This window comes from Cariama cristata, unplaced genomic scaffold (assembly GCF_000690535.1).
Source record: "Cariama cristata isolate BGI_N322 unplaced genomic scaffold, ASM69053v1 scaffold28591, whole genome shotgun sequence".
NCBI lineage: Eukaryota > Metazoa > Chordata > Aves > Cariamiformes > Cariamidae > Cariama > Cariama cristata.
In genome coordinates this window covers 1-17,121 of record NW_009598010.1, presented here as the reverse complement: position 1 = coordinate 17,121, position 17,121 = coordinate 1, and the positions used below count along the sequence as shown (strand labels likewise).

At 51.8% G+C, this 17,121-nt stretch overlaps 1 protein-coding gene across 1 annotated transcript in view; it reads right to left on the bottom strand.

Moving 5' to 3' along the window:
- The window catches only part of LOC104168517 (tyrosine-protein kinase SgK223), a 21,144-nt gene extending 5,942 nt beyond the window's left edge, over window positions 1–15,202 (bottom strand). Inside the window, exons 1-3 of the mRNA XM_009709130.1 lie at window positions 14,847–15,202; window positions 11,643–13,489; window positions 2,963–3,120 (exon numbers count right to left, since the gene is read on the bottom strand). Of these exons, the coding sequence (XP_009707432.1) occupies window positions 2,963–3,120; window positions 11,643–13,489; window positions 14,847–15,131 (2,290 nt within the window). The 5' untranslated portion in view covers window positions 15,132–15,202. The remainder of the gene's footprint in view (window positions 1–2,962; window positions 3,121–11,642; window positions 13,490–14,846) is intronic.
- Between the last annotated feature and the right edge of the window lie 1,919 nt (window positions 15,203–17,121).

Here is a 17,121-nt window from a genome sequence, read left to right as displayed (position 1 = left end):
GCAGCACGGCGTGCTAAGGAGAGAGTGACTCGGGCTACACGGCTCCGGCCCTCCGGCTGTGCCGGAGCAGCCCAAGACGTACACTGAGCCGGTCCCTCTGCCGCAAACCGGGTACGGGGCACTGGGCAAGGCCTGGGATTTTGGCCATTTCCATCCTCCTGGCCTCCTCCCCGCTGCCTGTGCCCCAGCTTATTGCCAGACCTCTTTGTTCAGAGGGCAGCCTGGTGCCGCTACACCCCACTAAACCCCAAGCAGCTCCACCTGCCATCTGCCCGTGGGTTGGGATGGGTTGGGTTGGGTTGGGTTGGGATGGCAGGCTCATTTCAGGCAGCTGTTTTCCTACCCTGGCCAGACTGGAGACAGGTAATACAGTTGCATGTCGTGGAAGAAGGGGAAGGGGCGGAAGAAAAAGACAAAAAGATGATTGGACATTGAAATGAAGAGCAATAATTTCAGGTCATGGAGACAGAACGAATGAGGAGTGGAGGTGTCTGCAGGGGAAATTAAAAGAACAGGCATAATTATGTCAGAGAATTTTCTATACCACTTGAATGACAGGCAGGACTCTCGATAAACTTGAGCTCTGCTAACACCTTGCATGCAGGTGAAGACCTTGAAAGGTGCACGGTGGGGTTTTGCTCCAAGCAAGCTCAGCAGATAGTAGGATCTATCACTTCCAAAGCTGCAGAGCGGTAGCAAGCCATCCTTCCTCCTCACAAGGCTGCGGGTGAGGGCCCAGCTGCCAGCGGGCACTTCCCCACAGAGCCTTTCTCTTGCCCCACAGGAACGCCCAGGGCAGTCCCACGCCAGCCCGCAGCAGGCACTTGTCTCCGTCACGGCTCTCGTGACTCACCAGCTCTCACGTGCAACCTCCAAGTGCCGGGGCTCCCATCCCCGAGCTCCCAGCCTGTCCTGGCATCTCACACGCCGGCTCAAAGCCATACCAGCTGCGCCAGCGCAGCGATCCCTGTTAGCTGCTGGCTACCTGAGACCGCACGAGGTGAGGGCAGGCCCCCTAGGTCCCAGCTACCAGAGTAGATGCCGGCACGATCTGTCTCTGTCCCTTCCCACCAGAGTTTGGTAGCGTGACATCCATTTTCATTTGTCCCCTCCACTGCCAAGGCTGCCTGTATGCCCCTGCTGCAATACGCCCCATCCCGGGCAACAGCGTTGAGAGACGCCCCAGGAATGAGCAGCACTGATTTCAGCTTCTGCAGAAGACGAGCTTCCCATGCAAGGCAGTTTTGGCACCCCATTTCTGACAACGAGCTCAGAAACAGCTCCGTAGGAAATGCTGTGAAACAGCACACGTCTCTTCTACCCCAGTTCCTGGGTGCCGAGCTACCCGACTGCTGCGCGGCCCTTGCCCCAGGGGTCTGCCTGCGTTGTACACCCAGTCGCCCAGCAATCGACTGCTCTCCCGTTCCAGCTGCTCTGCAGCTGCACAGTTAATTGTGGAGCCCATCGCTCAACAGAGATGCACGCCCCAAGCTTTAATGAAAGCGCAGACATCTGCATCACACCCTGCCGGGTCCAAGGGAGAGATCCCCTCTGTTAAACCCTGTCAAAAGCCACAGGCAGAGATCGTTCAGTATGGCATCTCTTGCCACTTCCCATCCAAGAGGCTTTGACAGAGGGTACAGACGAGAGAAATTCTTCAGCACGCAGCTCAAGAGCAACTCAACAGAGGTATCTCTGCCAGGGCATGCAGCTGAATCCCTGTTTTGAGAGGCAAGATTTACCTGACAGAGTCTTACGGAACACACGTCAGTGCTGGAAGCTTTGGCAACCGGTCCGCTCGCCGAGCCCACAGATGCCAATCCGCTCTTACCTTTATTTTTTACGTGCTGCTGGGCTCTGCCCCGAGCACAGGGTAACGAATGAAACCCTCCCACAACTTTCCTAACAGTGCCCTGCACCTTCAGTGTAGAGTCCTTCTGCATGTCACGGGATTAAAAGCTTCCCCCCCACTTCATATTTTAACATCTGACAGCATAGCCAATTAATTTGAGCTCACATCACTCAGTGATTGACTGCATAGCTTCTCGCTTGCATCAGCAAGAAAAATTGCGTTCGGGTTATTCATTTAAAAACTCATCTTTGCCAAGATGGGTTGAAGCAGTTGCTTCTGTTCGTGGAGGCAGAGAAATCCTCTTGTCCCACATCATTTTTGACAGCATATTGCTTCTGTGCCCAGCAAGTAAAGATCCAACATATGTGAGTTTTTCTTCCCCCTGTACAATTTACTGGCGTGGTCTCACTCTCAGACTCCAAGTTAGCGGTGGAAAAATGGAGTTTCCAGAGCTCTGGCTCTTAATTTTATTGCTGCACATTGTTGCTCTTGGAAAGACAGAACTTCCACTACACGATGGTTGCTTTTGCAAAGGAAATATTTTCTGAGCTGCTGAACACGTTAGTGCATGTCTAAGTTACGCACTGGTGAAAAAAGTGACTTCATAGTAAGTATTTTTTAGTCTCAGTTAAACGAGTGCAGGCAGATTTTTTTTCCCCCTTCAAGAAATAACTGGGAACACAACGAGGGAGAGATCACCTCTAGCACAGGACTCCTTCTGGTACTTCTCAACTTTACGGAGGACTTTCTATGGCAGGGCTACTCGCGACCTTGTGCACCTTATGAAGCACAAGCAGGTTAAGGACAATTGCTTTCAGAGCGAGGTTTTATCCAGACAGGAGGAGAGCTACAGGACGGATGATTTTGGCATTTGCCAAATGAAAGAGGAAAAAAGCCCATGATGTTGGCCTGACTGCCACATTCATCTGAAGTACATCAAGAGGCAGAAGGGTAGGAGAAGTGGAAAGATGAAGGGTTGGTGGGGGAACCAGGTGATCGGAGCCTCACGATCCCTGCTCTGAAGATGCTCCCCCAGCAGCGGGCCTCAGGATGGAGGTAACTCCTTCCCCAGGTCTGATGCTACCTCTTCAACACGCAACGGTCACTTACTGCCATCACTGCCGGTCTGCGTGTCCGAGTCGAGGCTGTCGGTGGAACCAGCCGTGAAGCTGACGTGGACGCTCCTGAAAGGTGGGCTGAGGCTCTCGGCAGAGCTGTTGCTGACCCTCTCCAACTCCGCGTTATTCGAGTTCATTTTCAGAGCGTGCCTAGAGAGAGTGAAAGAGAAGAGTCAAGAGACAGATGGCAAAAGACACCCTGCATGCACCCTGCACGGAGACTCAAGCTGAGAGCAGCCTTAGCTTGGTCTCTGCCCATCCATACAGACACTGTGTAGCCTTTCACCCTGCCACAGCACCTCATCCCTGTGCACTTTTCTTCTTTCTCCGGCACCTGAGGATCGCATCCCACTGGCACTGAGCAGGTTATAGGCTTGCAGCCCCCACACCAGCCCCCTGTGCCAAGCCAGCTGTGCTTGAGCCGAGAGAGAGCCGCTGAGCCAACAGCATCCAGCCCCAGTCTGCACCTCCTTTGCCTAGCACATGTCGGGTCCTGGGCCACATCCCACCTTGGCCACCGTCACTGGGAAGCGGGGACCCACCAGTGTTTGCCTTCAGTAAAGTTCTCAAGGGAAGGGAGTGGCATCACTCCTCCCATTTTACAGTTGGGCAGGTTGAGGCTGGATGTCAGAACCCAATTCCTTCATGGCGGAGGCACACGTGGAAGAAGAGTCCATGCCTAGCAGCAGTTGTCTCCTCAGTCCATCGCAGTAACAACCGCCACCTCTCGAAAGAAGCAGCCCCTTGGCAGAAAACAAGTGTCTGCCAAACTCAGGACCCACCGTGCAGCTTTTAATGTAAGACCTACAGTTTTCCCTGCAGCTTCCATCTAAAAAAATAAACAAACAAAGCATAAAGAAACTGGGCTTAGAACCTGCCAGGTCACAGTTTAAGTGATCAGTTGTAGGCAAGCAGGACTTTTTGCCAAGATAAAGGATTTCCCCTGCATTTTCTTCATTTTTTCCCCTCCTTGGAAAACAACAGAAACTATTGAAATCAGGCAGCGCCTCAGACCACAAACACTCCTAGCTTTGGTACAGTTCAGACTCTCTATCGGCCAGCAAACGAAGGTTATTGGTCCACATATTTTAAGTAAAACTGCCAATCTGCTGATAAAATTCAACACGTTGTTGATTAAGAATGTAAAAAGGTTAGCGGCAGACTTGTAAAAAAGAAAAAGGATTTCCACCAGCTATCTTGCTGGAAGGTATCCGGCGTTTCCTAATCAGACGGCTGAATGGCTGCTGGGAAAGACAAACAAAAGACGTGCACGACCGTTTTCTCGTGGCACCCTGTTCACGTGCGCGGGATCCCTCCTCCTCCAAAACCCCCAAGCACAGCAGATGCCATGAGCGGTTTTTATTTGAAGGTTGAGAAATGTTTCGTTCCCCATCCAGACAAAGCACTTACTCTGGTGTCCACACCACCACATGGAGAGCAGAGCGTATGAGAAGCCCGGAAGAAACTTCTGCCAGACTTCCTCGTTCGCCTGAGCAGCCTCGGTCTAAAAATACTCAGGGGCTGATGAAAATAAAGCTCTAAAAAACACCTCAGGTATAACTCAGCAGAGACACTGGTCTTGCACTAGTGATGAATTTACCGCACAAGTCTCTTGGGGATGATTTACAAGACTTTGCAATGCACCACACAAGTCACAGTTAAAGAGTTTAAAAGAGAGAAAGAGAGAGAGAGAAAGGGGTTTAGCTCTGTCACAATTAATGCTATTGAGAGCAACCAACTGGACTTAAATCCATTTTTTTTATAAGATATCTTTATGCTATAATGGCCTCAGACATTTAACTTTTTGTAATTCGGGAGGGAAAAAAACGCATGGGTGCACACCCATGCGGGTACACCGTCTGACCTGGCGAGAATCAAGGAAGCATTTGAATCCATAAGAAAAGAAGAAGATTTTGCAAGAGAGCCGGTCTCGATTTGCACAGACGAGAGGTTTTCTAACACATTCCTCCCCTCCCCGCCCTCCCCCCAAGAAAAGTTGGTGCGTTTCTCTTTCCTTCCCATCACCTAAACGCAAATCCGCAGAGCTGCCTTACCATTCCCGCACTCGGAGAGAGATGGGACTTTGCTCGGCGGGGTCCAAGGTCCACCGCGTGCAGCCACACCTATTCCTCCAAGCAACCTGGGCGCGACGCGGCCTCGGCCAGAGCCATGCTGGCTGCTGCCTTTGCCCAGCTCAGCGTGGCGGTGAAGTCAGATGCACAGAGAGCCGCGTTTCCTCTCCATACGGCCGTGACTTATGTAAAATGCAGTTCCTGAATAGGCACACCGAAATAGAAATTGTTTGCCGCTTAAACGACATCCTGCTCTTGTTTCAGATGTTACAGCCGGGCCAGCTAATACCGCCTGGAAATATCTCCGCTTTACATCTCCCTCTTTTCCTATGAGCTGCTTGAAGCCCCGGGCTGCAGCCTGCAGAGATTAAAATACCGCCCACTCTACCAAAGAATTACGGAAAGCACTTGCTAGGGTCAAACTCTCCCATTTCAGCAGAATTCCACCCCAAGAGCCAAACAGCTCATCGCTACGACAGCCTGTGGGATCCTGATTTACAGCTAACCCGAACTTCCCCCGCTTTCCTAGTGTTCCTTCCTCCACGCGTGACTGCAAGGGCACAGGTGGCCGTTCTCCGTCTCCCCCTTTTCACCAAAGGATATTGGAAATAAAGAGCATCAACCTGTCTCAAACCTGAAGAAATCATTGGGACTGCCCCTCTCCCGCCTTGGCTTGCCAACATCTGTGGGCTCCAGTCCCCTGCAGAAAGGTGTAGCAGTGGCTAATTTATCTCCATTTCAAAAATCCATGCTCAGCACCTTAAATGTAACCGGCAGTTTCAAGAGCAGCACCAGACCCTCCTTCATGTGCCAGTGCATAAAGAACAGGCCACAAGAGTCAGCTCTCTCAATCTAATAACCAAAAAAGACAGGATTTCCAGCTCTCCAAATTATTCTGATGGCTTAAAATACACTTCAATTACTCAACATCCTTCACGCAACACGCTGGCATATTCAGGCAGTCCTTCCCATTCACTTTTCCCATCCTAAACAATTTCATCCAGCCGGCTCTCCACACAATTCCCACAGTCCTGCCTAAAATAAAAGGTTGAAAATAGTGATCTTAAAAAAAAAACAAACAAACCAAACCAAACCCCAAACCATTTTGGAGTTCTATAACATTGCAAAGGGACCCGGCTCAGTTGCCATGCCCCACGTTGCATCTCCAGCCAGGGCATGCTTCGTCTTTCCCGTGCTCCTTCTCACCGCAGACGTCAGGACCTGAACGGGTGACAGAGACGCTGGGGTTTATAAATCATGCAACGGGGGAAGGCAGCAGAGGAGAGCAGAGAACACACACAAATCACCAAACCCCAAACTGCGCTCCAGGAGAAGCCTGGTGGTGATGTCGACAGGACACCCCCTCCCAAAATAAAATACTGGAGCTAATGCATGGCAGAGAGAAAAGCCAGACTGCATTACGGCCTCAAACACAACACATGGCTGGGCATAATTATTACACGAGAGGAAGCACCGTTGTACTGTATGCTTGTCTATCATGAAACATGAATAATTGTGTCTTCCTCCTCCCTCCACTGCTGTTTCTTCCAGCACCTTCCCCTGGATGCCCAGCGCAGTTAAAAACCGGCATACAGGAGCTTACAACATTGGAGGCTTGGATTTGTACTTATCCTTCTGCTACCAGATGGCAATGTGGAGAAACCAAAACTCGAGGTGATGGAAAGAGAGGATTTTGAAATGCTCCTAGCTCTGTCCAGAGGACCACACCGCTCCTCCCTGTACCAAAAAGGCTTTATGTAGCACAAGTTAAGTTGAAACAAGGGTTTGGAGTCTGGAGATGCAAGAGGAAATTTGGATGGGGTGCAGAATTAAGATGGTAGATGAATCACAAATTAAATCACTGCATGCTCCGATGCGGTGAAGAAGACAAGAAGTCTCATTTCAATTTCCAACTCTGTGCTTTTTAAAGCGGTAAGATAGGAAACACACAGAAAAGCGAATGACTTTCATTTTAAAAGAAACAAACTCTCCTAAAAGACAGGCTGATAAATCACAACCTTTAAAAAAATTATCCACTGGCAGAAGCAGCATGAGAAACTCCCGATTAGTTTCAGACAAAAAACACAGGGGGAATCCAAAAGGCATATTCCTTCCCCGTCCTGGAGCTTGATTCTCTCTCCCGCTTGAGCCATACCCTCCCTTCTTTGCTTTATTTACTTATTTAATTATTAATTATGTATTTAAATAGACTCCATCCAGAGTTTCTTATTTATTTATTTATTAGTATTTTAATAATAATAAATCTGGCTTGTCCTAGACCAAACAGCAAGTCCCTGCTGCCATCCACAGTCACGGAGAAGAGGGTCAAAATTTGGGACCCGTGTGACTTCCAGTCCCGTTTGCAAGTGCCACGGCAGCTCCGCGCAGCCAGTCTGCTTTTGTCACCGGGGTACACCCCGAGACTGAGCTCCAAAGAGAAACGGGTGCCTCGGGAGTGGTGAGGAAAAGGGAATGTTCTGTCCCAGGTGCAGTCCTCCTCCGTCACAGACGGATTCCTGGCGAGGAACACAGAGCACAGTCCCACCAGCCAGCCCCACCTCCCCGGTGAGAAACAAACCTGGCTCTTTTCCTGGTGATCCAATTCCCAACATCGTCGGGTTTTTGCAACGCTCTTGTTTTCTGTTCCCTCTGGCAACAAGCGGCGGCGGCAGCAGCCCCGTAACATGCAATCTTGGCACACCTCAAGCTCATTTGTCCTGGCTCTTTTCAGCGACGGCGGGTGTCGGGATGTGCCGTGCCACACACCTTTGTTACCCCGAGCGAGGGCATTCAGCAAATTTCAGAAGCTATCATCTACAGCGCTGCCTTTTGAAGGTGGCAGTAATGATGATGAAGACAGCTCAAGAGCCAACAGCTCAAGATGCAAACCAGCATCAGTGTTTCCTTTGTTTAAGAGGCACATGAAATAAATTAACCGTCAAGGTTTTGCAGGCTAGAAGGAACCAGGAGGATCATTTAGCCTGACCCTCTGCATAAGAGAGACATAAATTTCAGCAAAGATTCATTCCTCGTGCCAAGAAACTGAAGGCCACGCTAGAGCATCTCACACCGAAGAACCTTTAAATCATCATTGCACATACATGTCCTGGGGATCCTAGTTCCCCTGGTGAACACTTTCCTTAGCCAGCTACCTTCCCAGCTTTTGGAAGAAGACCAGCCACCATCTTCCCTTTCCAATTCTCTGTCCTCTTGTAATTAAACTCATTTTCCATTCCGTTTCAGACCAAGCAAACCTTAAATAGCTATAATCTTTCAAACAAGCAGGAAAAAAGGATTGTATGAAGAAACAGTCGCAAGAGGCCCAGAGTAGATTTATATAGGACAAAACAGGCACAAATTCATTATTTTCCTTTTTTGCACCAACTTTTGAAACTCTCTAAAAATTACTCCTTCTGCCATTCTAAGAGACAGCTTATGGCAAAACCAGAGTTTCCGCAGTCCCTGGCAGGAATTTACCCTAGAAAAAAGTTTTTTCTCTTTTAATTGTTAAAGCCAAGATGAACAAAACAAAAATCTACAGACTCACTTTTTCTTTCTCTGCTTTGAACCTAGTTTGAACACACATGCAAGTTTTCTTTAAAATAAGCAATTAAGTTTAATTAGGAAAGTCAAACAGGCAGGCTTCATTTTCCAGCATGAAATCAAATACCTTGCTGCAGCTTGAGATCTAGAAGGAAAAAAGGATGGTTACACACCTTTCCTGCAGCTGAAGTGAACCCTGATTTTCTAAGCCCCAAAGCTGTGCCGCAACCAGGTCTACGCTGGCTTCATCTCCATCCATCCATCCAAGGAGCCTTCGCAGCTCTGTCACCAGAGGACATCCTGGGCTGAGGTGCTCTGCCTCTGTGAAGGACTACGTACCCATGACCGAAGTACCGGTGGTTCTTCCACTACGGACCTGCACATGCCCACAGACCGCCCGGGTCTAGGAGAGTATGGATGTGTCTGAGAGTCATCTTTGTGTGCCAGACCTTTTCCCTTCTTCAGGCATTTGGCTGCAGCCTGGGAAGACCAGGGGAGATGTTCCTCCACCATCAGGTCAGAGTCATGTCATGACCCGAAGCTGCAAGCAACGACCGCCCGGGATAACACGATCCCGCGATGATGGTGATTTTAACCAGTTGTGCACGTAGCCATCCCTCCCACCGCCACACGCAGGTAACAACACCCTGGTTCCTGCATCGACACGCTCAGAGAAGCCACGCTTGAGACGAAAACAAGAGCACCCTCAAAGCAAACAAACAAAGCAACCAGCTGGGCGTGCGTGGCTTGCGAAACCCGCCATCTGATCACGTCGCTCCTCGGGCCAGCTGCGCAGGGGGTTGGTAGCCGGAGGGAGGGCTACGCTCTTTGAGCCAGGCACCCCACGGCCCAGCTGCAGGCATCAAGGTGTTTAGGAGACAAATACGTGTAGCACAACACATGGCCCACAGCCACAGGGGGGGAAGAGCGATGCCAGCACCTACCTCAACCACCTGGAAGGGTTTATGGCTCTGCCAGAGATCCCGGTCGTGGATGCCGCGTGTTCCCTGACCTCAGTTTCCCTGCCCACTTTCACCCAGGCTTTCTAGCACACAGATGCTTTTCGGATGACTCAGAAGCAACTGTTACAGTCGGCACAGCCCGATTGCACCGGGAGCGTGAAACAGCCCCTCCAAGGAGCAGAGAATGCTCCACGCCCCCCCGGACGGATGGTCGTAACTCCACGTGGAGGGCAAGAGCAGGGCGTGCTCCTGGCTTGGAGCACAGCTGATCCAAGTCACCCAGCCAAGGAGACACCCTGACACATCCAGGAGCCCCCCGCCTCCACTCCCAGCCCTGATGAAGGCAGAAAGGAGACTCCAGGCACTGCCAGGGAAGCATCCTTGCCCCCCTACAGACAAAGGGCTCTGCACGCCTGCTCCTCCACGAGCGGAAGGAGGTCCTAGCGCTGCAAGTGGAAGATGCTGCTGGGACATATATTGCTGGGTTTGAGTGCCACCGCCCTTCTGGCCTGCCCAGTGACTTCTGCTCTGCAGGGCAAGGAATAAGGTTCTGGGGGACTCTCAGCGGGCAGATTGGCATTTCCTAAACGACCACTGCTCAACAGCATCATATCGTCTCTGCTGGGCATCAACAATACCTCATGTGACAAACGCAAGCCCAAGCCACAGGCTGATAGGAGATACCAAGTGGCAGCAGCCATGAAAGAAAGTTCACAGAGTCAAAGCTAAAGCACATCTTCGTGTTCGCATTGATTTTAAAGGCAATAAAGCTCATCCGTGGGCTCGCTTTCTTGTGGACCTTTTCTTTCCTCTGACTCCAGCGGGCATGCAGCACCACGGCAGGAAGCCCAGCAGTAAGGAGAACTAAAGCCTCTTGTTCATCACTTCCCTTTCCTTCGGAAACCTAATTTGTTCACCACTTGGTCAATTTAAAACACTAGTTCCCTGACCTATCCAACCCTAAAAACGTTGAAAATTCAGTGTGAGAACAAAACAGAGGATAGGCCAACTCAACCGCAGTCTCCACCTGGAGGTCACCGACGCATAAGCTTGACCATGGACCCCAAGAGCAAGCTCTCTGAACACCCATCCCTTCTTCTCTCAACTTTTGAATCAAGGAGCTGGAGTCAAATCTGTTATGCGATGCACAGTTCCAGGTAACAAAACTGACGCACGCAATAAAGCAAATACAGGACACCCGCAGAATGAGAAAGTATCCCTTCCCAGTATGCTGAGAACCTAATCCATTAGTTGCATGGAAAGGAAATAAATTTTTCTTCCTCTATTTTATCTTTTTTTTTTTTCCCTTTTTTTTTTTTGGTGATACACACAGCTGCAGATACTGAATGCACACCAAGTATCGGAAGCCTGTTTTTTTAATTGCTTAGCAGAGCTACTTCCTTCCCAGATGGACAGCTCGCTCTCATTCACGTTTGTTTTCTAGAGCCTGCTGTCGCCCTGCCTGCAACCCTGACTTCCAGGAGAGCGGCGAGGGGAAGGCTGCCCGAACCCCCCGGCTCCCACACATCGCGAGCGCACGTTAGGCAAGCTCTAATTAATTACCTGCTCGCAGGCAAGGGGTCCTCCCTCGGAAACCGAGTTAACCTCGAAAGGAAAAAGACCTTAGAGCCAAACTGAAAATGAGGATTTCAGAGGCCCTTGCTATGAGCACCAAGAGTTGCCCAGTTCCATCTACAAGAGGAGCTCGCAACCCCAGCTTTTCTGTCCTATTCGACATCAAGGACCTGTGCTGAGACAGAATGAAGCTGACCTGGGAAACACCAGCCATCCCGGGCACGGACCTGGTTCTCACTTGAATATCGGGACCCAAGGCCAGAGCTTGCAGCCCTGAAGGGCTTTGGCAAGGACACGTGGCATTCGAACCAGGTCTTGCAAAGATCTGACAGCTTTTCAGAGTTAAAAGGCAAGTAGTTTTTCAGCCGTGAAGTCACCTCCCATGCTCCTGAAAGCCCACCTTTGAACAGAAAAGGAAGAAAAAAAGAACGGGAAGCACCTCCTAGTCAATGAATCCCTGCCGCAAACACCCCAATAGCAAATGGTTAATACACCGCCGCGCACACTCACAGGGCTGTACCTGGACTGCTTTTTCGGCGGCGGTGGCGGCGGTGGTGCAAACTCCACACCATTACTCTTGTCTTTAGGGAAATCAAAGGAGAAAGATGATGATTTGCTGATCCCAGTCTGTCTCTCCAGCATCGGGCCATCGTCCACAAGGTCGGCACCAGCTCTCCCATTCTCAGCTCCCACTACCCATGGGTGGGTTAAGAGCTCCTGCTCCTCCTCCTCCTGCTCCTCCTCCTCCTCCTCCTCTATCCGGCACTGCTTGGACCACGTTGGGGTGTAGTACTTCTGCCTCCTGTCATAGGACGAGCCTGCCAGGCCCCTGCTGGACTCCTCCACAGAGACCCCATTGACATGAGTGCACGGAGAAGGGGACGCCCCAAAGTCACCGGTGTCAGTATAGCTCCTCGGCGGCAGCTGAACACCAGCTCCGTCACGGCTGTTGTCATCACCAAACCTTGCCACTTGGGAGCTTACTGGGGGCACACGGTTCCCCTCGCTGCCCGGCTGGCTGGTTTTGGACATCTTTGGGGGAATGGCTGGACTCTCAGTAACTGAGGTTTTGGGAGGAGCTGCCAGATGAAATCTTGGGCTGTTTTCATTTCCAGATGCTTGAAAAATCTCTCCAGGCTCAATGGCAGGTGATGAAGTCCCAAAGTCGGGGTGGGAAGTCGGGCTGATACATGGCCACTGAACTCCCACCGCGGAGTCAGGGCTGCTGAGGAATATTGTTTTGTGATCATCCTCGGTGTGTGCTGCCATTATAGTTATCTTGGCTGCCACCTGCCCGGTGGAGTCCTGGTATTCCTTCTCCCCACCCAAAGCCCAGCCGCCATCCCTCCACGTCCCATCAGCTTGCTCCTTGCCAGTGCCGCGGGTCAGCTTCTCCGCTTTTGCCTGTCCGCCGACAGCCTTCAGCTGCACCTTCTTCCTCTTGGTGCTCTCGGCGTAGATGGGATCACCGCGGGTGGGCCCGGCGAGGCGAGGGCACTGCGGCTCTACCAGAGCCTGCTGAGGGGTGCTGGAACCCTCAGGCCGGGGGTCTCTGGTGACAGAGGGCTCTCCAGAGAGAGGCGAGTCCTCGTCCTCCCGGGACAAAGCAAGGGCAGCCGCCTTGCTGCTCCCCGTGCTCTCGGGGAGGGTGGCAGGCTCGGCGTGGAGAGCCAGCTGCTTCTTCTCTGAACACAGGGCATAGGGGAGAGGATCACCCTGGTCTTTCGTGATGCAGAAGGCCACGTTCACAGCTCTGCGCTCCTCTTCGCCGAACTTGACCGCTCTGCCACTTGGCCTGGGAATCTTGGGAGCATCCCGCTGCCTCCATCCGCAGGGAGCGGGGCTCTCCTTCTCGCACCGAGCCCCCTTCCCCTCCGCACAATGCGGCTCCCATGAGACAGGGCACTCTCTGCGGCAGTCTGTGATCGAACAGTACTCGCCCCCTTCGCTTTCAAAGCCGGAGGAGAGGGGACCGCAGTCGCCTTCCAAGGGGAGCGCTGCTCCTTCTCTGGCTTGGGATGAAGGGTTTCTGCTGGAGTTCGTGGTGCTTCTCTCCCCCAGGGCGGACAGATTAGGGCAGGGGCCCCGATGCGGCAGGGCAAACTTGTCTTTGGCTTGGTCCTCCTGCTTGCCCACCTCACCCACAAGCACCAGGCTGTGGACGGAGACGTTTCTCTCCACTCGACTCTCCAGGCTGCGCGGGCCCACCATGGAGTAGCTAGGAGGACAGCAAGACAAGCAGTCGCTGGGTGGGTTGTGAAGGAAGGGCTTTCTCACACCGCCGTTGCCAAAATTGTCAAGGCAGATCCGCTGCGCATCTCCTGATTTCAGAAGGAGTTGTTTGCCAGAAACCATGCCCCAGCTGACCTGCACGGGCCAAAGAGACAAGTGCACCGTCAGGATGTGCATACGCAAAATGAAAGAGAAATTAAAACAAACAAAAAAAACCAAAACACCACAACAAGGAAAAAAAAAAAAGAAAAAAGCCTAGCTCCGCAGAAAAATCCTCTGGCATTGGCTGTCTGTTTTGCTCTGTGCTCATCCCACCACTAACTACTGCAAATCTTTTCTACTTAGACTACACTTGTTCCGTTTCCCGGACCGTTTGCAATCCCAACCACGGCAATGCGCTGAGACGAGGCATTCTCCTTTCTCTTTCTATGGGTTCGCTGCCAGAAACATGTCCAACCTGTCATCCTGTCTGCGAATCACCGTGCAATTAAAGATTCAGAGAGGGAAGGAATATTTGCACCTCTCCCTGCTTATTTTCATTTCGTTTCACACTGCTGCTCCGGGGTCGCACGTGCCGGAGCACAGACACAGGCTGTCAGGGGTTACCCTGGGATAGCAGCGTGGCCGTGCTCAGCAGCAGGGACTGGGGAGCAGGTGGGGAAACGTATCCGAAATCCCTTCGTCTGAGGGAGCTCTATCCTGCTTGCCGAGGGAGGAGTGGGAGAGGCAGAGGGTAACACGTGCCTGCGAACCAACCTCCCCGTCCCAGGGTGGCAAAATCCGCTCCCGTAGCACAAAACTCATCCCGGGGCCAAATCCGCGTGCACCGATCAAAGCCCACCGACGCCGGCAGCCTGCGCTCGTGTGAACGGAACAGGAGCGAAGCAAGGGAGAGGAACGGGAGGCTAAGGAGAGAGCTGACGAGTCTCCTCCGGGGCAACGGCGGGAGGTGGGAGCACACCGCTGCCACGGGCAGGGTGACAGCAGCCCACGCTTCCCTCTGCTTCCCAGTGGGAATGAACCACCCATCTCCGCTGCAACTGAAACCACCGGGCTTGCCAGCTTGCAGGCAGGCAGCAGTGCCGCACCCCGAGGGCACCGCTGCTCGGGCAAAGGGTGGGAGCCCAAGGAGCTGGGCCCTTTCGTCCTCACCCACGAAGACCATGGATCCAGCTAGCACTGACTGCAACCAGACAGGACCTCTTTTCGGTATATCTTCCCAAGAAAATAACTTTATCCCGCATCCTCACTTAAAATCTGGAAGTTCCTAAACAAACAGCGTATTTTTTAAGCTCCTTTGCACATGCCTTGTGAGCAACAGCTCATTCAGCTTCAGCCAAAGATACTCTGAGAAACCAATATACGGCTTAAAAACCTGAGTCAAGACCAGAAGGAAAAACAAAGGGAAGGAAACGGTTTTAACAGATATTCCTAGCACTCCCGAGGAGAGGTAAGTAATGGGAAGTCATGCTTTGACTGGATTAATCATTACCTGTGACAGATCTGCATTCACATTCACATCCGCCCACGTGTCAGAAACATCCGAGTTTATCATCGTTGGCTTCACAGCAATTGTTGGCTTTGAGAAGGGAGAGGTATTTACACCTTCGTCTTCCAACGCGGGGCTCTCAGGCTTGGTCCTAACGCCATTCGGGAGCACGCCGCAAGCTCCCGCGTCTGGGGGTGTTCGCAGCCGATGGGAACTCTTTGGGTTGAAGCAGTTTTTGCAGGAGCCGGGCTTCCAAACGTGTTCCACAAAGTCACTGCACGCAGACATCTTCAAATCCTCGTGGGTCAGACCGAGAGCCCTCTGCGTCTTCTCCACTGTCCTCCGCTGCTCATTTTGCATTTGCTCTCCAGAGCCGCTCTTAAAGATTGCCTAGTTATCTGGAAAAGCACAACGCTGTCTGATTAGTTTGGTTATGCCCAAAAATGGGAAGATTTTTTAATAGGACAGGTGATAATTACACTTACTCTGCTTTCATCACAAAGGCTTATTGTTTACGAGGCTTTTTTCACAGCTTAGCTAAAGCCCACACAATCACTTAAAAAGCCTCAACTTCTAAGCATAGCTCCGTAATAGAGAAGACATCAAGCAAGCAGCATTCCTATGTGATTTCATTCCCTGTTTAATGAGCACGTATAACCAGCCTCGTGCAAGGTTTAGATCAAGGGCAGAGGAAAGAGGTCTTGGAAATTGCTGTTCACAGCCCCACGAGCGGAGCCAGGCAGGAAAAATTCCTTCTCCAAAGTGGCATCCTCTCGCTGGAAAATAAAAAAGCCCGGAGACACAAGGACCAGAACCAGCCCTTGGGTAACCAGGGGCCCCGCCGGCAGCAGCCTTCCTTCGCCCAGAAGCACCACTGTGATCGCTGCCGTGGTACACAAAGGCTTCTCTCCCCGCCAGAGCAAGGAGAAAGGCAATCGCCAAGGCTGGGGCTGGCACTGATTTGAGCAAGTGCCTGGCAGAAAAGCTCTTATCTGGTTTGCCAGGAGCCGCAAATAACAGTGTCAGCTGGCTGAAATGATTCATTGTCTGCAAGGGGAGAAACGTTTTGCTGTTGGATTCCTTACAGACAAGGATCCCTTCCCATCTTCCTTCCCCAGGAGGAAATGCCCCGGGAACAAGACATTCCTGCATTCCTGTGCCCCCCCTCCCCGCCCGGCCAGGGCCGATTGCACTCAGCCAGCAGCTACCTGGAGCGAACAACTTTGGAGATACTTCAGACGAGGACTCCCACAAAGCTCACTGGATTAGGGACGAGAAGATCAGAAAAAGCAACTAGAGGAGGAAAATTGCAGCCAGCCGCTATGGGGCCAGGGCACACAATGCCCCCTCCCCCCCCCCAACAGGGCTCCACAGAGCCCTTCCCCACCCACCCGACTTCAGGTCCTCATCTCCCGGCCTGCCGACCCCAACGCAAACTGAGGCTCCCTCCCCGAGGGTCTCCGAGCGAACGGGCACTTTTACACCCCAATCCTGGTGGCACACGAGCAAAATTTACCAGCCTGATCCTTCAGCGCTTCCTCCACGCAGGCATACCGCCATCCCACCGTAGCTACAGACCCCTTTGCACCTGCACGCACCTCTAAACCAGCCTGCGCTTCAGAAAAGCCTCAGAGGTGCCCTGGGCAGCCTCTCCGGCAGCCACCCCGCTGCACGGCGAGGAGAAAGAATACTAATAAAGAGCTCGGGTCGGACAAAGCGAAGGGGGGAGAGTCCCCGACCCCCGAGCATCACCTGAATCCAAATGCCACCTTTGGGGAAGGGAGGCTTTGATCGGCTAAAGCATTAGTACCTGCAGACTCGTTCTGCCCGGCAGGCTGATAAATTCTGATAAATCTGTTACATGAAAGAGCAGAAAAAAGGGGAATATCAATGGGATTCACAAATCAGATTGGTGCACGTTTCTCTCCTTCTAGGGAAGAGACTGTTCTAGACGGATTTTTTTCCCGTGGAGTTCATGGAGTCTGAATTAACCAAAGGACAGCAAATCACTCTTGGACATGCCTCAACACCTTCAACGAGATTAACATTATCTGCAGGGAAAAACATCTTTTTAAAATATTCTTTTCTTTGTTTCCTTTCAGATCTAGCAAGCAGTGTCCGGCATCACCCAAACTTGAACAAGTGTCCTGATGAGAGCCAGCAGAGAAAAAAGAAAAATCAAAGGGAGGAAAGCAGGGAGCGGAGCCAGAAAAAACTCTTCGCTTCTGGTTTAATAATCGGCGCTGCCAGCTGCCGTTTAAAGATCAGGGTTCCCCTT